This window comes from Fulmarus glacialis, unplaced genomic scaffold (genome assembly GCF_000690835.1).
Source record: "Fulmarus glacialis isolate BGI_N327 unplaced genomic scaffold, ASM69083v1 scaffold27711, whole genome shotgun sequence".
NCBI lineage: Eukaryota > Metazoa > Chordata > Aves > Procellariiformes > Procellariidae > Fulmarus > Fulmarus glacialis.
In genome coordinates this window covers 58504-80255 of record NW_009191310.1, presented here as the reverse complement: position 1 = coordinate 80255, position 21752 = coordinate 58504, and the positions used below count along the sequence as shown (strand labels likewise).

Genomic DNA, 21752 nt, shown 5'->3' with positions numbered 1-21752 from the left:
GAATAAGCCACATGTTTGCATTTAGTATGCAAATTGCCTTACTATTATATATATTATTTTAAATATTTTTAGCTTTGGGTGAAGTCATGTAATGTGTTCTTAATGTGTGTTTTCTTTTTTCCTTTAGTGGTTCTGGGGAAGCATTCAAATGGATGCCAGAGCTGGAGAGTCCATGTATTTATTTGAGAAGGTATATTGAACTCTCTCACATAATGTGCAGTATATATTTGGTGGTAAAATTAGCACGTGCAATGGTATGTGTGGGGCCAGAGACAAAGTGTTTTAAAGCAGCATTTACGTTCCAGATAATCCATTATAAATTTTATACATAGAATACTAATTTGGAAAACTTTTTTCTGCTTCCCAAAGGTTGAACTTATTTTTAGTCAAACAAAATACTAGTGTGGTTTACAGTTTAAAAAAAAAAAAAAAAGGGGCTTCGCCCATTTTCCCTCAGCTTCCCTAAGAAGAGTTGTGTTGTGTGCTGATCTCTACAATTAACTTAGGTTTGCACTGACTTGAGCTGGACGCAGCAGGTGAAAACACTACAGTAAACTTTCTTTTACTCTACAGTCAGAGAGTCCTGGCCTCAAGAAGTCTGTGTCACTACTTTCTCTGAATACTCCAAACAGCAATCGTAAAAGACGCCGTTTGAAAGAAACTCTTGCACAACTGACCAGAGAAACAGACATGTCGCCATTCCCTCCTCGGAAACGCCCATCAGCTGAACATTCGCTTTCTATTGGGTCCTTGCTGGATATTTCTAACACTCCAGAATCGAGCACTGCCAATGGAGGTAGAGCTAAAAACTTTTATTCAGACACCCTTGCAATGTTTAAGAGCTCTCTGCCTACATGTAGGGAATTCTTACAGGTTTTGCTACAGATTTCCTAAGTAATTCCAGGCTTTCTCCTTTTCGAAGTATGCAGAAAGCAGAATTGGAGTGAAGAGTTCAGACACAGCCAGAGGCCAGGCTGCCTCTTGTCATCGCAGTAAGCATATTCATACCTGAAGGAAAACAAGGAAAAGATATGGAGTTGATAAATATGAAGTACAGTACAGTGTTACTCCAAAATGCTTCAAATACTCTGCTGAAAATCTGCAGCAAATGAGCAACGTAGTTAAGAGTACATCATCTAAAAGCCTCTCCAGTAGGATACTTGGAGAAAGGAGGACAAAGATTCTTTTCTAAAGGAGTTAAAGGGAAAATTCCTGCAAAGCCACTCTTCCTAGGTCTTTGAAAAGTTCTGTTGAGGTAACACTGTTTGTGCCAGCAAACTGTCATGTCTAAAACTTCACAAGAATATAAATCACCAACTGGTTTTGATCGGTTAATTGGCAAAGAGCTTTTAATGTCTCTGCACATGGTTCTTGTGGAAGAGAGGAAACTGCAAAATTGTGGATTAGTCAAAAGCTAATATCTGAGTTTTTTTGGGGCAGGGGGGAAAGCCCCAGTTCCATCATATAGAGGAGGTATCTGGAGTTACTACTTCTGAAAAGCCCCTATATACAAGTCAGATAAGTAATCTCAGTGAGGCACAACCTGTAAGTGATAATTCAGAAGGAATACAGGAAAGATCAGCTTACTCTCAAAGACCCGCTTTCTTAGATCATGCTAGCGCTCCTGTAACCCCTGGTACGGAAGTTTCTTCTAATCCAGCATCAGCAGACAGTTTCAGAAAAAGTGCCATTTTGAAAACAGGTGATGTACTTATTTCATAGTAACTGTGACAGTAATGAACTTTGACATCAGAATGAGTGAGTACAGGTCTCTGAGGTCCAATACAGGAGCAAGTATTTAAAACTAATGGACTGCTGCTCCACCTTGGCTTTAGCTTTAAGAGAAATGACTTTCTTGTGTCTTCTCCTCCCTGTTCTACCCCGCCCCGGTAGGATGAGATGTAAGTGTTGCATGCAAGAACTGATTTTAATAAATGGTTTTGAGCTACATACCTAATGCAAGGATAGTAGGCAGCTGAAAGATAATTGTTTACATGGCAAAGTGAAAGTAGAACAAGTACTTTTGTACATAATGTATGTATAAATAATGCTCAGCACCTAATCCTCACTTCCTACTAAATGTAATAGGATTAAGTCATTGACCTGCCCATAAGTGGCTTACTAGTTTCAGACTAATTTTGAGGAATAATATATTACTGTTGTTCTATAATTAGTCTGTAATAAAGAAAGCCATTTTCTAGAAAGAGCTCTGATAACTATAGAATAATCTACAGAATAGCCTTTAAAAAACCCCGTTATCTTCCCTTAAAAATTCTGAAGATTTTTTTTCCTGTCTTTGAAGGTGAGCTTTTTTTAGGGACTCTATTGTAATAAAGCTCTATTTTCTTTTGGGAATATCTCGTCATCAGAAACGCCAAAATCCTGTGCAAGGCCTTCCAAAAACTCAACTCCTCTCCCACTAAAGCAGTCAGCAAGATGGCAGGTTGCAAAGGAATTGTATCAGACAGAAAGCAACTACGTTGATATTCTAACAACAATCATTCAGGTAAGCTGGTTTTAAAGCAAATACAGGTCAACTGTAATAAGACATCTAATGTTTACGTCAGTGATTATTTTCAACCTGTGATCTGCAGGCTTTGAGAGCTTGGGTGCATCAAAGGTTCATAAAAAAGACAATGTAAACAATCGTATGTAATTTTACTGACATATAAAAATGTTTAGTATCTGTTAATAAGGCTGGTAAATACAATTTCTAATCTGGGATCTGCAGTGGAATTGCAGTTTGTATGGAAATTCCAAGCTTCAGGAAAATAGGATCTTCATGATTCAGGTTTTTAATATGTTAGTGAATAGAGAGAGATGGTAGGGGGGGAAAAAACTTTTTTTTAGTTATTCCAAGAAGAGCAGAATAGCAAACAGCTTACAGGAAGAGTTTAATTTCTAGAAAGCTTGTTTTCATTGCAGCTGATTATCTACTTAAAGAATGAGCTAAGATATGTGTGAGTAGAAAAGTAGATGAAAAGGGGTTATGTTGTAGTGATGTATCAAACTCAGTGTTTGTATCTTAAAACCACTCCTCCATAACCCACTCTTGCTAAATGGGAGTATCTCAAGATTGTGACTGCAGGAAAGTATGATCTGGAGGGAAAACACTTGCTTTCATAACTATTTCTAACACAATGTGTGTCGGTTGGGAGGGCATTAACTCTTTTGTCTAATTCATCAGTTATTTCAAGTTCCGTTGGAGAAGGAAGGACAACTTGGAGGACCAATCCTTGCACAGGAAGAGATTAAGACCATATTTGGCAGCATTCCAGATATTCTCGATGTGCATACTAAAATCAAGGTAAGCTGCAACTTTTCCCCTGCAGGGGAAGCTTTGACATAGACTTTGAATCTTTTCTGCATGCTTTATTTGCTGGATGGGTGTAGATTCATCCTAGTGCTGTTACGTAGTGTTCAACCTATGGAATTATGTGCAAATCCAAAGTACGCTTTAAGATTTAACACTTATTTATAAATATCTGAAGCCTGAGTATTGTGTGTGTAACTAATATTGCCATTCATGAGCTGGCTTCTCCTCTTCCCATTTTAATACCTTTTCCTGTAGGAGGTTCTCTGTAACTGATACAAAACTGGTCAAAAGGGCCAGGGGTATCAAATGGTAGTCTAACTCTCACAAGTGCTTATAACATACATGGTTTCTGTTAAAGCAATAAGCAAGGACTCTTGGAAGGATGGCTAAAGCTATGGAATTAAAAAAGGAAAAAACAAAAAAACCAAAAACAAAACAACAACAAAAAATCCTCCAAACCAACCAAACAAAAAAATTGGTGTTTTCCTGGGCTTTAGACATGTTCATATAAGGTGACATCCATCATTTGGTAGGAAAAACTAATCGTTCCTTAAATGGCTATGAACCAATTGTCAGAAACTACCAGCTCATAAAACTGGCACTTCAGCCTCTGAAGCAGTTAACCTGGTACTGAGGCCTAATAAGAGCTGATTAGAATTCCCTATGAGATTGTTTTCTTGAGGCTTTCTTTACTGTATATTTTGATCTGGATTGCAAGTGCTCTCTGAAGCCATCTCTGGGTCTCACAATAGACTACGACGCAATTCTTCCTCAAATATGAAGTCATAAAATCTCCTTCAAATAATGGCATATGTCTATTCCTGTCTGCATTTCACAGTAGGCTTTTAAAATAGAGGGACTTGCAGACTGCCTGTTTGGTGTTTTCGTCATGTTTTTTTTTTTTTTTTTCTCCAACTGTTGCGATCCAGTCTAGTTAATCATGATAGGTATTGATATGTGCCCACTGAGACTGAGATGAAAGTAGAGCATGTGTATCGATGTGTCAAGTGGGATTCACCTGCAGCATGCAGTGTAGACAAGGTTGCTTAGATGTAGTGGTTGTGTTTTCCTTCATCTTTTAAGTAATAATGATAAGTGGCAGCAACGAACCAATATTAGTGGTGAATCCTTTTCACTTAAGGTGAATCCTGAACCTTCAGCTGTGTCCTCCTGTCCCTGTTATTAGCTGACAGTGAAGAAACTTGATCCTTATCAAGCTGATACAGGCTTAACAGCTTGGTCTCACTTTCCTTGACACCCTGGTGCAGCGAGGGAAGTCTATGCTAGTTTTATTTCAATCCTATCTTATGGACTTAAGAGTCCTATGTTAGTTGTGCACTCTTAATTAGAATTGGTTTAACTGTCTTCTGTGTATATTTTTTAATAATCTTCTGGGATATGTTCTGTAGTGTGTTGGACACAGCAGTGTGATCTTGTTGCACAGTTGGTTAGTGCTGATACACAGCTAGGCTCTGCTTGCATTGATTCAAAACTATATATTCAGTAAGCCAGAGGTCTCTTGCTTTCAGCTCTCAGTAGACTAAAGGGCCTTAGTGTGAAATTGTACAGCTTTTAGGATTGCCTGTTTTGTCAGTGTGGAAACACACAGCTAATTATGTGTTTGGCGGAACACTGATCCCATCTTACAGCTTTATGCAGTTCATTCTCATCTTATTTTCTTCCCTCCCATCCCTGCATGTATTCTAGGAAGACCTGGAAGATCTTATGATGAATTGGACTGAAAGCAAAAGTATTGGTGATATCATTCTTAAATATGTAAGTTTCTGTTTCTTTTTTTTATGCATTAGGGCTATTATGAGTTATTATCTTGCCTTACAAATAATCCATTTGTAGGAGCTAGCGAACACAAGTAAAGCACTACTGAGTGAGAAAGAACACTAACTTGTATCATTGTATTTTCTGTTTAGACTTTTCAGTTGAGTTAGGTGATATACTTTGTATAGGTAATACATACACTTAAACTTGACATGGATTTGCCCACTTGCATGAGGAGGTAAAACTGCAAATAGACATTGTTTGAGAACTGTAATTTGCTAACCCTACAGACATGCTTTTTACTTGGACATTAAAAGGGGCTCTTCCTGTAGCCTTAGCTATCTGCTGCCTCTGATCAATAGTAAATAACTAGGAAAATAACTTTTCACGGAAACTTCTTGTGTTCTTCCTTCAAGACTTGAAATGTGTAAGTGAATAAGGACTCTGTGTTTTCCCAACTACAGAATGTGCAGAACAGGAAAGCTAGGTCTGGGTCTGCAATGCATTTTAACATAAGTATTCTGCTAGGTATCTTGTGCTTTTGCTGACCTGATCATTTTGAGGCAAATAGTGTTTGGCATTCAAAAGTTTTCAGTCTAAGGTATTGCTTTTGGTCGTTTAGTGTCTTTTAAAGGTGATTGCAGTAACTGGAGAAAATACCTGTCTGAAACTTCCAAAATTCTCACCAAAAGCATCTTTTAAGTGAGAATCTGCCTTCTACTTGAGCTGCTCAGCAGCTTCTAAGACTGTCACAGGTGTACTTGATGTTTCTGAGAGCAGTCGGCATTTAATCAGCAACATTGAATCTTGGGCATCTGGCATGCAAGAATGTCTTAACTTGTTCTGTGAACACGCATGGGTTTACAACACATTTTTTATTATTCTTTATTGAAATGTGCCTTTGAGCAGCTTTGTATGGCTCAGGGCATATGAACATATGTACAATGCTACATAATATGTAAAGTGGAGCTGTAACAGTTGTTTCTTTCAGTCAAAAGACTTGTTGAAAACATACCCTCCATTTGTGAATTTCTTCGAAATGAGCAAGGAGACTATTACTAGATGTGAAAAACAGAAGCCAAGGTTTCATGCCTTCCTAAAGGTAAGTGTCTGCAGAACTAAGTCTTTGAGTAGATCATGGAGACCATTACCAAGTAAACTACTTAATGCAGTAGATGGAAGAATGTGGAATTTTGGAAGCTTGGAGGAATCTGAACATCTCTTCATGAGACAGAAATAGGAAGGATTTGAACTTCAATCCCTCAAGCTCCCCGTAAGACTCATTTTCATAAGAGGTCCAAGTTCCTCCTCTGTTATACAGCTTTCAAGATAGTTTGATTATATGCATTTTTTGCTGGAAGAAGTGCATTCTGATTACTTTCTCCCAAATACATGTCTTCTCTTTTCTGTAAAGATAACTAGAGCTGCTGCTTTTTATTGGTCCCTCTCCCTGTGTTTAAAAGACTTGTATTTCTGAAATAGCTTTTAGCTCACTTTTGGCATCTGTTGAAGTTCCAGGGAGGTAGAATCTCTCAACGTTCTTGTGACTAATGCATAGGAGCATAACAGTGGAGATCTAACAGGAAGATGGTCTTCAAAGAAAGAGTTATCGGCAGATGAGTCTCAAGACTCTTGAGCTCTTCAGATAAAAGTATATAGTTGATTAATAGTGCAGCGTAGCTTGAACTTGTCTTCTGTATCCCACAAGTGTCTCTGAAATAGTGGAGTAACCAAACTGACAGATTTCGGCTCATGTTTTCTGAGGTACCAGGAGTGATATCCAAGTATTGATATCTAAAAGATGGGCAAATGAATAAGAGAAGAGGCTGGCCCCCGTCCTGCTCCACATTAGCATTAGCTTCTGAAACAAGGACTGGGGGGTTGATAATATGGACAGCTTAAAACTAGACATTCTGAGAACATAAATAGTGTGATAAATACTGTGCAGATTTGAATATAATGTGTTGTTTAACATGATCTGTTAATGACTGAGTATCTGTTGTAAATTATTCTCAAACTTTTGCTGCAATGATAGTTTCAAGGAAGACAATTTTTCTCCTAGTTTGTGATTTTTTTGGGTGGTGTGTGGGGGTGTGTGTGTGTGTGGGTGTGTGTGTGAAAAAAGTAAGAATTATTTTCTTTTCCCCCTTTTTTTTCCCCAGATAAACCAAGCTAAACCTGAATGTGGCCGCCAAAGCCTAGCTGAACTCCTTATCCGTCCTGTTCAAAGGCTGCCTAGTGTTGCTCTACTACTAAATGGTAATCAAGTAATGTATTTTTTTATTAGTTTGTCTGTAAAGGTCTTAAAACCAAGATAATGTCTGCTTTTTGTCATAATTAGCAACAGCTTTTCTCATATAAAACAAGCCTGATTCTGGGAGTTAATCATGCTTAATGGCAGTCAGCAAGACCAATTACTGAAGAAAGCATACTTTTGGCTAAATTTCACTTGTTCATATATTTGTCTGCAGGATACAGGTAGAGGAAAAGGTTGCTCTGACAACAGTTTTCTCTCTTCAAATACAAATATAATTGAGATCAAATGCAGCTAGCATAAACTAGAGAGCAATTCATATTGACAAGGCTCACAGCTTCATGTGTTCCACCTGGTATCAACCACTTGCTAATAATGATTATGTTAATAAAAATAATTAAAAAACCCACACCACCATCCTTTGCTTCAGTTAGAAAAAGACTTCCATGCTTGTCTCTGCACTTCAACAAAAACAGCTTGTGGTCTTGTTGATTTTTGAATAGTTTAAGGGTTTGGTTTTTTGTTGTAGGTGGGTTTTTTCTTAAGGAGATGCATGGACAATTGCTGCTCACCCTACTTGCCCACTTAATCAAGGCTATTTGGACTCCAGGATAGCTGTGATTTCTTCAGTCATCTTATCTGACTTACAGTTTAAACTTGAATTTTTCATATTTCTTTTCAGGCACTTGTAATGTGTGTGGGTTTTTAAATTTTTTTTTTTTTAATTGTAGATATTAAGAAGCATACATCAGAAGAGAACCCAGATAAAATAACTCTAGAGAGAGCTATTGAATCATTAAAGGAAGTGATGACGTAAGTGATGTTCATTCTATGAAACGTACTGTTATACCTTTAGATTTCTCTGTTCCTTCTGAATTGCTTTTAGTGTGTTGTTGCCATAACTTCAGTCTCCATGTAAGCATACATAATTGTATGTGTTCTTCAGTCTCCCTTTGGCCACTGTTGTCACTTTGGCATTCTCTTGAAGGAGTCTGTGGCGTTGTTACCCAGCACTTCTACCTGAATGTCTTCTGACTCCCTGCCTCAGCATGAAACTGAATGTCCCTAGTCCTCTATTGTGTTCCAACTCTTATTTCTATCTATTCCCTCCAGGATGGAATAGATCTGTTTTGTCTTTAAATCTTACTTCTGTGCATATATCCGTTGAAAGGACACGCTATTGATGGAAGATTAGTTTCTCTTCTGGTCCTGTATTAGCTATTCTTGGCACCATTCCACGAGTTAATTAGCTTAAAGCTGAAGCTGTTTAGATTGTAAGTCTCACCTCTTTTGAAGTGTAGCGTATCTCTCTAGCAATGAGACCTTCTGTATTAATTGGGTAAATGTTTGTCCGATTCTAACAACAACAACAAAAACTTTAAAATTGTAATTATTCTTGCATCTGCTTCTTGGTGAGCTGAGCCCTGACTTGAGGGGATAAAATGCAGGCTGTAAAGAACTGCATTGGGTTGGTCTCTAGTTCAAAATCTTACGGGGCAGGGGAGGAGAATGGTGTGTCAACTACTGATAACATGACAAGAATATTGTTCTAGGTCCAAAGTTTCCTATGTGCTTAGCATATGGTATTTGGATACTTCAATGAGCAAGTGTGGTTGATCTTATAGTTTACACAGTAGCACTGGAAAATATATCTGCATGTTTAGCTTCATTATTTTTGTATGTCTCAAATGCAGTGCATTCATTTACTGTTGCTTGATATTGAAGATAAATATAATATGCTTCCCTCAGACATATTAATGAAGACAAAAGAAAAACAGAGGCACAAAGGCAGTTCTTTGACGTTGTCTACGAAGTTGATGGATGTCCAGTAAGTAATTTCTCTGAAGCTGCGGACCTGTAAAATGGCTGCGCGCTAGTTTTCTCCCTTTGCAAAAGTATGTGAGGTTAAAATGCAATGGTGCTGGTTTAAATAGATTTCCAGCGTTAAGCTGTAAGCAAGCAGTAATCCAGCCCTTGAACTAAATGCTTAATGAGCTTTTTGCTTCTATCACTTAGGCCAATCTCTTGTCCTCTCACCGAAGCTTAGTTCAGCGTTTGGAAACTGTAGCACTTGGTGATGACCTCTGTGACAGGGGAGAACAGGTCCCACTATTTCTATCTTTCTATTCAATGATTGCCTAGAGGTAAGATAACTATATAAGTACATCTCATGAACTGAATTATAAAAGGCTTGACACTACATACAAATATAAACAAGTAAAATTTAAAAACTTTGAAGCAGAATTCTAAGTCATGGAAAGCTGATAGCTCAACACATGCTGGTGTTGCTTTTCCATTAGCTATTGTATAAGCCAACATAAGTAGCTAGTCAATTCTGGATGATTGAGAGGTGTTAATGTAGCCTTTAATGTCTTGCAGCCAGATCAAAAAATTTAAAAGCAGCTTAATATGTTAAGAAATAAATGGTTATCTGAATAGCACTTTGAGTAGTACCAATGGATGAAAAAGTGCTGGAGTCCTTGGCTTAGCAAGATCTTTGTCCCTCTAAAGTTTAGTTATATTTAACGTGAGTAAATCGTGGGCCTCTGGGGTAGGTCTGTCTGTGCTTAGGCTACAAAAAAAAAAATCACATATTAAATGCCTTAGACTAAAAGTATGTTAGGAAGAACTAGGAGGGAAAAGTAATCTAACTGGGTTTTGGAGACTTATGTGGAGAAACTGATGTTGTGAAGGACACTTTATGAAAGTACTTGTTACTGTCTACAGCAGTTAAGAACGTTGTCTTCATAGAAGACCAACTCTAAAATAATCGAAAAGTAGTGCTGTCTTAAGCAGCATTTAGAGACAAAAGCCTAGTGTTGTGACTAGTGATGAACTCTTCCTGGGAGTCAAGTTGACTCAGCTTCATCACTTCTTAGGAAGGAAGGAAAGGAAAATGAAAACACTTTTAATAAAGCTTCTTGGCTTATCTCTTGTACAAGACACAAGCAACTGAAGATACCTTACTTAAAAAATATGTAAAATACCTATGTGTTAATGGAAAGTAAGAACTGACTGACCGACCTCCACTGCAAAACTCACTCAATGGTTGTATGCGCAAGCAACAGCAAGTAATATTTCTAGGACATAGCGCACCACAGTCTAAGTTGGTTCGTGCATATAGACATTGTCTTTTCTGTTTAAATCTAGACTACCTTGTGGTAGGTTTCAAAGGGTCCTTGCTTGGTTATACAGGGTAGAATTGAGGTGTGTAATGCAAAATTACTTCCCCTTTTGATTTTTTTTTTTAATTTATTTTATTTTTGAGGTGAGTGTATTGATGCTAACTAACAAGTATTGCTGGGCCGCTTGAACTGTAGACAGTGAGTAGTGAGATAAGTGAGTTCCTTAAAGATTTATGTGGTAGAGTAAATAGAGTAAAATACTCTTTAGAGTATTTTTCTGTAGCAAGGCTTTCTGTGCCTTCCTGTATACTACAAGGTAAAAGAATAGAAGAGGGAAAAAAAAAAAATGGCAATAGACCTTCTAACTTTAACCTCTTTGTCTTCTATTTAACTGCAGATAGCGAGGAAAAGGCATAAAGTTATTGGTGCTTTCAAGAGTCCGCATGGCCACACAAGGCCTCCTGCATCTCTTAAACATGTTGTTCTCATGCCTCTCTCCCAGATCAAGAAAGTCCTAGACATCAGGGAGACAGAAGGTCTGTATGTTTTCAAGTGCTGTGATAGCTAATGAAAACTGTGGTTCAGAGTATAAAGGATAAAGTTCTGCTGTTGTGGGATGGAATGCTAAGGTATATTTATTGTATGGTATGTTAGGTATGTGATTTTTAGTAAGCTTCTGTTTGCAGCTCTGTATGAGCTTGAGAATTCCTTGCATTGACACCTTTTAGCTTTTCAAGAATCACTGCAGGATGCTGAATTTGACAGAACTACTAGATGGCTTAGCATGAGCTAACCAAATGACAGTGTGAGTTAAACAGAGAAGTACACTTTTGACAGCTCTGGATTTACAAAACAAAACCAAAAAAACCAAACTTCAGTCCAGAGCATTAGACTGACCAAAGACAAGTGCTCTTGCTGTGAAACCAAATCTTCATTTAACTGGTGATAATGATGCTCAGGAGGAGCTGTGTTTAGCATCTTAAAAGAAATATTTAGATGACTTAATTTCTGTGGCTGCTCTGCCATGCTGAGACTGTAGGGGTTTCAGTGACGTAATGCATTGCTACAGCAGCAGAACTCATGCTGCAATACTGTTCCAGCCTTGATAGTGACTTCTAAAGAAGACTAGTCAGACTAGTTTCTAGATCTATACCCTAGAAAGATAGATTTGATATTTCACTGTAGGTGATGGTATGCATGTCATACTTGTTCTGTTTTATGTTCTCTGAAGCACCTGAACATAGAAACCCAATAAAAACATAGAAACCCAATAAAAAATAGGAATGACAAAGAGGGTAGGTGGTAAATGTGATGCCTACCTGCATTTTTAAAAGGTACTTTAGGGTTTCTCTTTTAAGAATTCTCTTTAAATTACAGTACCACACTTAAGTTTACTTTGGGACTTGGGCGATGGGAGCCATTTGTAAGCATACTATTTAATATTTGCTAAGAATTTTAGTGTGCAAATCTTAGGAGAGGTCAGCTACTCTCTTTTATATACACACTTTTATAGGACTGCTTTTCTAGTTCTGCTTTTCTGAATTGGCAATGGGTAGTTTTTTCTTCCTCTCTCAACTGTGTTTAGCATGCTTCAGCTGTGTCTGCTATAAAGGATTAATTTTCTGCTATTAAGTGAGCAATCTTTGTCAAGTTTAAACAGTAAAACCATTGTAACTTGACTATTTTAATGTGTCATTTATAGTACTGCTTTACAAAATAGGGTAAATGTTGTTCTCCTTGTTCTCTGTTGATAAAGAAATGATCTGTCCAACATTTCATGAGTTAGAGAATGAAATTGATATTTGCTGCTCTATCCAGTAAAGACTGACTAGTCTGCAGACTATAGTATGCAGATTATTTGGTGAATAAACAACCAAATGACCAGCTAATTTACACATTGTTGCATGAACAGCTGATTGCAGCCTCTTGATGAAGGATGCGGACAGAACTTGGTGCTCTTGCAAGTGATAAAACAGCTAATGTGTAAATAAAGATAAAATCCTTGCACCAAATCATATTGTCTCTAACTCTAGCTCCTAGCAGATGGAGGGTTAACTCTTCTGAAGGTTCACCCCTGAATTATATGAAAAATAATTATTCTTTGTCTTAACTCCTTGCCTCTTTTTTTTTTTAATAAACTGTAGATTGCCATAAAGCTTTTGCTTTAGTTGTGCGGCCACCTACGGAACTCAACAACAAGCTACTCAGTTTCCAGATGACAACTGAAGAACCTCCTAAAGAAGATTGGTTGAAGATGCTGTGTCGGCACGTGGCTAACACTATTTGTAAAGCAGATGCAGTAAGTACTCTGGAACCATGTTGCTGAATGGAAATATTTCTCTCTTTTTGGCTTGAAGCACATGAAGCTAAAGAACTTGTTAATGGTGGACATGCTTGAGGTGAAGTAGAGCAGAAAACATTTGTGCTAGCACGTCAGCAAGTGCGTGGTTAGAAAGTGGAAAAGGAAACCGCCTGGAAGTTAGCTTCTACAGAAGCTATTAAGTACTTAAAAATCAAGAATCATGCCCTTCCCCCAGCACAAATTAATTATTTATAATTTAAACTCTGCACTGCAGATCTAAACAGAATTGTCTTCAGCTTGATTCTTTCACAGCTATGTTTCAATTTACAATCCCAGCATTATGAATCGTATGTTTTGGTTTAACTCTGTGTTAAGTTGAATTCTTTGTTCTACACCTTATCTGCATGGGCACCATAGTGTAAGAGACATGTCCTCCTATAAACAGAAGCCTACAACCTTAAAACAAGGAAATAAAGAAAACAATGAAATAAAGAGGCACTGGCCTCCTCACATACTTAGAAGTTAACCTTGTGGGCCTTCCACAGCCAGAAAACTACTAATTTGAAGAGTAGATTCTCTTCAATTAGGGCAAGAGATTTTCAGCTAATGTTTTAATTATGTAAGAGTGTATGCGTATCAGTCATCCAAATTTGCTGAAAATATGTGCAGTACATATAGCTGAAACAACCTGGGATTAAGCTAGAAATGTTTTGTTCTGCATTGTGCTCTTACTGTACTGTATTTGGTTGTCTGTGATTTTTAAAGACATGCTTGTTCCAGGAGAGGTAGTTAAGTAATCAAAATAGCACCTTAGTTTTATTTTGTTTGGCTTGTCATCTAGGGACTTATGAATAAGAAACTTGGCTTTGTCCTTTTCCTTCCTTTTTAGGTACAGAGTAGGAAAAGTACTGATTCAGAAGTGTTAATTTGCTTTAATCTGTCTGTCGCCTATCTTCAGTCTCTTGTGTTACGTATAACACAAAGGGATGGAAAAATGTTGGGTTTTTTAATAGAAATTAAATCTTTGTGTAATAAATGTATCATTCCCTCTTGCCCCAGGACATTCAGAATCATATGCTGACAAATTGTAATGTACTATGCTGAATCCCATTAGTTATAATTTCTGTAACTACTGCTTTGTACCAACTATATAATACTCTTTTCTTGCTGATTTAAATGTCAAATTGAGCTTCAATTTAAGCACACTTCCCCTTTTCCCTGGTTTTCAAGAAAGCGTTGACTTTGCCACATGGTGGCAGTAAAGGCTTTAACTACTCTGTGTTAGACACTAGGAATAGCCATACAGCTTGCTGTCTGCTGTCCTTTTTTTCCCCAAACTTTTTTTTTTTAGGTAAACTGTCTTTTCTCAAAATAAAAACCCAAAAGAACAACAACAACAACAACAAACCAGCCACTTCCCACTCCCATCACTCCCATGCACTGTCCCCCCACCCCCGGTTTTGTAAGTAGCTAGCCAGAGATTGCTTTGCACATGCTAGAGTTTAAGAATGAGGCATGGGAAGAAAAAAAAAAAACCCACAAAAAAAAACCCCAAAACAAACTTGTGGCTATTCTGAAACACTGTTGGGCTTAAGCTTAACCCAACCACTGTTGGGTTTAGTCTTAATGTTTGACAGCTGGAGCTATCAAGATTTTACTTCAGGAGAGTGCTAGATGTGTCAGTGAAACAAAGGGGCATACATGTTGTGAAACTCCGCAGGTATACTTCATACTGCTTTTACTTTGGTCAACCCTGAACTTGAAACTGAATCAAACAAACCGAATGTAAAACTACTGATGAATTGGTTTCATAAACTGATTGCACCAGCAGTTAATCTCATGAAATGGCATGAAAGCAAATAGCTGCTTAATTGTATATTAAGAATTGAATATGGCAATTAAAACCTCTAAATCTGACCTAATGAACTAGAGAATGATATTTTGGCAAGCACTGATGTTTGTTGACCATTATTAAGACTATTTTTGTCTATAGGAAAATCTCATTTATACTGCTGATCCTGATTCAGTTGAAGTAAATACTAAAGATATGGACAGTACTTTAAGCAGAGCATCCAGGGCAATAAAGAAAACATCAAAAAAGGTAAGATACTACAAAGACAGTGCTTTACAGTAAAACCCATTTTAGTCAGGGAACCGTGCTAGTATTCCTGTTTCAGGTGTTTTATAGTACTTACAGTAGTGACAGGAAAAACTTAATCTGAACTAAAACTCTTAAGTATAAGCTCCTTAAAGAAAGAAGGTGGAGAGTGTTTGAGGTTTTGACTGAGTAGTTTTGGAGTATCTGTATATAGTCTTAAGTATTATGGTCATAAGTATTATGTAGTCATTTTTGAGTCTGTTATAGCACTTACTCTGTTTAATATTTTGAATCTTTTAAATATATTGCAAAAAAACCCCAACCCTCAGCTGTAACTGTTTTTAGCATATTGAATGGAGTTTTAAACCTGCATGCAATTACCTAAATTCAAGTACCTTCAAAAGTAGGATGGGTGTAGAGTATGCGTGTCCTGGTAAGAAAATAGATTTTGAAATAGCAAGGAAGTAAGTGCTGAATGCTGGTGCTGCCTGTGTATGCTTTCCTTTGTGTATGGCTTAGCTGCTCTCAACTAATGGACTGAGGAACTGTGCCCTATTCTGCTAAGAGGACGTGGCTGGGAGGCAGGAGGAAGGCTGTCTGTTTGCTCTGTTATGTTGGATGTGCACTGGGTTTGGTTCTGCTAAAGTTCGTGGCCTGTGAGAAGGGGTGACAGAGAATGATGCGGCGAGGAGGAACCCTTGTTCCCCATTCTCAGCAGCCTCGCAGCAGGCTTAGTATGTTCAAGATGATAATACTGTTTCGTAGTGAAAACTGTAGAGGCTGCTGTAGTTTGGAAGCTGCTGAAGACTAAATTGAGAGCAACTTAAAGGAGGGGGGGCTGACTTTGCAGAACTCAAGGGATGTGGGCAAGCCTAGTTGACTAGACCTTATTTTGACTTCTCCCTGAATCTCTGCCCCTCCCCGCCATGTTGTCTTCGTATTTGGACAGAGTGAGAAGAGCAGGGGTGATGGGGAGCCTTAAAAGTCAGATCACCTTGTGGGTAGGTGTGTTTGGCTAGTTTTGACACAATCATATTAACATTTCAAGTTCAAAACTTGAATGGTAGCCTATATTGTAGTAGTTATTACAGCCTGATTTTTGTCAGTGTATAACTGCTTGTCAAACCCCTCAGGTTACAAGAGCATTTTCTTTTTCAAAAACACCAAAGAGAGCTCTTCGAAGGGCTTTAATGTCGCATAGTGCAACAGAAGGAAGAAGTCCCACTTCAGCTAATGAGAGTTATATAGGCAGCCGACTGACTAGTACGTCGTCATTAGCGGTAAGTGATTTGGCTGTGCAGGCCAAATAAGTAACCTTTTAAAGATCACGGTTATGTTAATGTCTGGTGCTGATCTTTCTTTAACAATTTCAAGATCCACAGTGGAAAAATTTATTTTTAACTACATTCATAGATGTGTTATTTTCTGAGCAAGAGTTGTTTAATGAGACGGCTTACTTGCTGAAACTGCAGAACAATCTGCTGGATGTACTAGAAGCTGGGAGTTGCCTTGTACAATTAAGTTGGGAAAAAAAACCGCAACCAACCTCTTTTGCCAGAGGTGGAATATGTATCCTCTTCTGAGAGAGTGACAAATTTCCGACACGCTGTCTTAAGTTGGTTCATGCTTTTGATTTTGGACAATATATACAAATGTGGTGAACAACCCTGAATAATATGGTGAAAGTATCAATGAAAGTAGTGAGATGATAGACATCCTGTGAAACAAACTGGGAAGGAAGGGTAGAGAAATACAGATGCTGCACCCTGAGAGTTTTAAAAAAGGCAAGGGAATGATCTCCTTATACATGTTTAAGAAAACTTGGTAAAATAATATATTGTTCTACATACTGCAACTCTTCGGCTATGCCTGACTACCTATTGCAGCTTTCTTCTGCTACATTAGGTCAAACTCAATTTCCTAGTACAGTCTAGTAAAGCAGGCTACATTTTGTAAAAATTTTTTCATCATCTTCACTTTTATTCTAGTGTTTGAATATACCTGTATGCTGAGTAAACATCTGCTTTAAAGTCTGTAGTTTGTAGGACAGAAGGCCAAGAACAGGATTTCCTGTGTATCTTTCTACTACTGCCTGATATGTCAGTACCTTAATATAGACATAATTCAGTATGTTTGGGTGGCCGTTAAATTGTACAACATGAAGATATTGCCCTGCTCTCCCACATGAGATAGGCATGAGAAAATATGAATCAGTAAGGGAGGAAGTATCACAGTGGACTCCCTTGCTTTAGAGGAAATAAAAAAAAAAAAAATCTGCCAGTGTGGCTATACTCCAGTTCTCAGAGATTTTCTTCCTTCAATTATGATTGCTCCAATAATTGTTTTAGAATTCTAATATTCTGTCTTCATTTTCATACAGCACTGTCTCTCATTTCTTATGAAAATGCAAGTTATGCACTTTTCTCTTTGTGTGTGTGTACCCCATTCAAAAAAAACTTTTTTCCACAAAATGATAGGAACTTATAGTAGTAAAAACTATTTTCATATTTCAAATTCTTCCCAGAGTTCTTGGACCTCGGAGGTAGTAAGCTGCAGCTTGGCAGCAGATCATATGTTGTGTGATGTCGTGTGGTGTGGGTTTTTTTTTTTTTTAACCAATCCCACACACCACTGAACTTGCATAAAGCCTTTTTGGTTGAATGATAAGGTTGAGGGGAAAAGAGAGGTTTGGATTCCAGCCCCTCAAGTTGGGGATACCAGTGCAGTTCTTGAGTAGGAAACTAAAGCTGCAGGAAACCTGTCTGAGTCCATTGAGAGAGTCAAAGCTGTTATTCAGACACGTTGTTTTATTTAAATAAAATCCTGGACTGTGCTTTTGTGGGGATTTTTTGGTGTAGAAAAACTATAGAGTAAAAATACCAATAAAGCTTGGATGCTTGGGCTTTTTCTTGTTTGGACTAACTCTTGAACCCCTTCCTAATTGTAGATTGCTTGTTCATCTTCTACGTGCAACCTAAATGGACCTGTCAAATGTGCTGTTAATGTTCATCGCTCCAATTCTGTGGATTGGAGCTCTCAAAATTCCAGGCCTCGACCTGTGCTGTGTCCTGGCTCTCCAAATATTTGTCTTTCAAATGCTGTAGAAGAAAAAAACCTCTTCCAACTTGGAAAGCTTAAATGGTCATGCCTTGGACAGATCATGTCCTGTCCCTATTATTACTAGCACTTGTGGTGATACTGGAGATAATAACCAGTGTGGTGCTGAAAAATTCTGTACATCAAAATCCTGACTGTTAATGCCCATCTTGCATGAAGTGAGCAAAAAATCTTGATTCCTCTAAACCAAGACAGCACGGTACAACTATATAAAACCCTAGAATCCACAAAGTGTTTTACATTGTGTTGGGTTTTTCTTTGACTTGTTCCAATGCACAGGGTTGGAGTCAACACTCACATGTGGTCTAGTTCTATTTCTGTTCTGGGTGCAAAGTTAATTCTTTCACAAACCCTTTTAACTTTAATTTTTCTGTGTTTTTTTTTTCTTAATTTCTATAGAATTTAATTACTTATTGTTTAAGTTCAGTTGTCCAAGTGGCAGTGTAGCTCACTGGCCAGAGTTCTGAGGACTTTAATAACTTGGTTGCAGGGAAGTCTTGAGCAGCTAGTTTTACCTGTGGTTTTGAGTTTTTGTTCCCCTATCTGTAAACAGAAAAAAAAAATCCTGTATAAAATACTTAAGAGTCTACTAAGAGCTGCTATATAAAGAGGAGTTTAGGATTTAATTTTCAAATATTGCCTATGACTGCAAATAGAAGACTTGCCATAAAGAGATATTAGGCTTCATAGTGAAGTGGTATATCCTTACCTGCTCAAAATATCCCTGTTTAAAAGATTCTTGAAGCATGCAGGTGCAGCAAGCTGCCTAACTACCATGACCTGTTTATATGCTGAAAAGCTTGGCTGTGCTATAAAGAGCAACAGAAGATTGCTTGTGAAAGTATCTTGAGCTCTAATGTAAAAAGAATATAAAATCTCAGCTGACCCAAAGAGGTTAACTTTTAGTGCTACATATTGATGTGTTGGTTTCACTGTAATTTTAAGTCTCAGAAGAAGCCTATGCTCCTAGCACCAGAAAAGTCAGCTTTTTGCCTAGTTTGTGCCCATCCAGGTGCAGCTAAAGCAAGCTTTGGCAAATCACTGTAGTGTCTATTGCCTTCTGTAGACAAGAAGGCATGTGTTCGGCATCTAATTTGGGGCTCAAAGCTGGTAAGAATACAGAAGGCTGTAGGATCTGAGGGGAGCTTCACTTCTCCAAGAGGTTATCATAATGTATCTTGCCTTCAATTTGGAGAGAGATGGTTATTGCAAAAAGTGTGATGCAAGATGCATGCTAATACTTGGTTAACAGCTACTCTTCAAAACCAAGGAAAAATCTTTCTTCTGTGTTTTTTAAAATATATGCATTCTACTCGTTTGGTGCGGTTTAACTTTTCTGTTGAAAATCTAGAAATGCTGAATCATTAATTTCAAAAGCTGCCCATCTTAAATATCTTCTGTACTGTTACATTCCTTATATACTATGTATCAAGGTTGAGAAATTCACTATTGACATTGGCTAACAAATAATCAAATAACTTTTTTTTTTCTTCCCCAACAGGGTATTTCTTCTCCTTCCTTGGTCAGTCTTCCCTCAATCTTCGAAAAAAGGAGTCATACATTAAGTCGATCAACGACCCACTTGATATGAAGCAGGTTTAAAATACAATGCTGTATTGTAGTGACTGACAAGCAGCTGGCTGTTCAAATGACCTGTTACTGACATTAATGGTACCTTAGTCATTAGCACTTAGCAATGATTAGCAAAATGTTAGATAACACTAAGTTAATCACAAGGGATTTTTAGTTGTATTGAAGCAGATCAGCTAATCAGTGGAATAAGTAACTTGGTCTTCATTTAAGACACAGTATTCCCTTGCACAAATTTATCTTCTCACCAACATGATGGAAGCATTTTCTTTTATGGAAATTGTCCCCTCTAGGCAATAAACTAATTTGTCAGATTTTGAAAGGAAGATGATGTTCACATAACTTACGGCTAGTTTAGATGACTCTTATGCTTGCCTAACTTCATCAACTGGCAGAGCACTCTGATGTTTGAATTGTTGATTTCTTAAATGGAGATGCATTATGAAGTACCTGACCTTTCAAGTTAACCTGTTGTACAGCTGCTTATTCCAGATATTTTATAAATGTAGTTGTTCATAAAGAAATAGAATTGAGTTTCTGCGATTATGGTCTTCTGCAGCCTCACTGTAACACAGTGGTATGTTACGTGGGTTTATTTGAACAGTAACTTTAAAGGCTATGACTAGCTTTGACCACCAAAAATGATCAATTGAATTCTTTGAATTTCTTTAAAGTGGAAGTCTGAGGAAGTCCCTTTTAGTAGGGCTGTTAAACAAACAAAGCCCACACCTTCCACATACTTGGTTAACGAATCATCATTTAATGCATGGGATTATTGGTGTGACATCACAACTTGAGGGCCCAGTTTTGGTGTGTCAAACTTCAGGTGTAGTACTCCTAAGGCTTTTACCTGGCTTTCTCATGTATTTATGTCTTCCTTCAAAACTGTATGTTCACTTCTTTCATCTCTGAACAGTTAGTATGATGCAACGCTATCTCAGGAACTATCTAAATATGTATATTTCTGCATTTCATTAATAGTTTAACTGTCTTGTCTGTATTAGCAGGAGTTCTCAACTTCTGGTTTCTTTTTAACCACCAGTGTCTTGTCTTATGTCTATATGTAACTAGTGATACTTCTGAATGTGTCACTTAGCTGTTTTTTATATCTCTTTTTGCCAATCCAAGCACTGTAAATAAACTGTTTAAGATAACACTGCTTATGGCTTTGCTAAACAGGCTTTTTTATGCGAGTCTACTTTGTCTTTTCACATAAAAAGCGTTGTGTTGGGCTCCAGCCTACACATGTACTCTGATTAGCTATATAGCTATTCCTAATAACATATACAACTTGGTAGGCCTGGATCTGCCAGACGTGAACTTTTTTTCCTTAATATATTCACCATTTTCCCTTCTTTGCCTGGATATATGTATCCATGGGGTTTTTTTGTCCTTATCCATTCAAAATAAACATCTGAGCTAAATATGCACTGACACTTACATAATAAAGTGGCTCTAGGAAATAAACTATTCAATAAATACTATGCTAAAAAATCAACAACAGTTTTTGGTTTCTTTTTTGTTGTTTTCGGAAGGGCATCTTCAACCTGATAAAGTCCATGCAAACTTATGATAATATCAGCCTATCATTATTCTTCTGGTCGTCTTTAATTTCCATATTATTTGTAGCTTCTATATCAAGTTCACCTGCACTCAAAACCAATTGAACCTGTAGTGCTTACTGTATTGCCTAATCTTGTCATTACCACTCCTGCACAGCTCTGTTGTTGCTAAATGAATGGAAAATGATTGTTCAGAGTTTTTGTTGCATATAACTTTCTAACGGAGGAAATAGTTCTGCTCAGCCTTGCTAACTCTTGGAGAAGGAGAAGAATAAGGAAGGCTATGCCTGCCTCCAGTGTGACTTTACCCCCTCCTGCATTCTGGATGCATTATTATCTTATGCTGAAACTTGACATAACAGGTTAAGATTTTTTTATTGAAAAATAGGTGTACTGTTAAAGTCCTAACATAAGGTTCTCTAAGAGAAGAATGGCAGCTCAGTCTCCTTGTAATTAACTGAGGTGATTTAAAACAGACAATGTATTCATTACTCATCTACTGCTCTTTGACTACACTCTAAGGTGATGTACTCTAGCAGCAGTTAATTGAAGGGACACTAGGTCTCAAACTGGTGAGAGGATACGCTACCACTGTGTGTCTTAGGATTGTAC

General features: G+C 37.6%; 1 protein-coding gene across 1 annotated transcript; it reads left to right on the top strand.

Moving 5' to 3' along the window:
• Positions 1–127: 127 nt before the first annotated feature.
• LOC104083242 (protein ECT2-like) lies at positions 128–20126 on the top strand (the record flags this gene model as incomplete). Its single annotated transcript, XM_009586659.1, is given in 16 exon segments — positions 128–190; positions 574–796; positions 2370–2506; positions 3188–3307; positions 5024–5092; positions 6084–6194; positions 7255–7351; positions 8078–8159; positions 9096–9174; positions 9363–9458; positions 9461–9490; positions 10869–11007; positions 12616–12770; positions 14767–14874; positions 16005–16151; positions 19490–20126. Coding segments are annotated over 16 exon segments (1746 nt in total), but the record flags the coding sequence as incomplete, so codon positions are not given.
• Positions 20127–21752: the final 1626 nt, after the last annotated feature.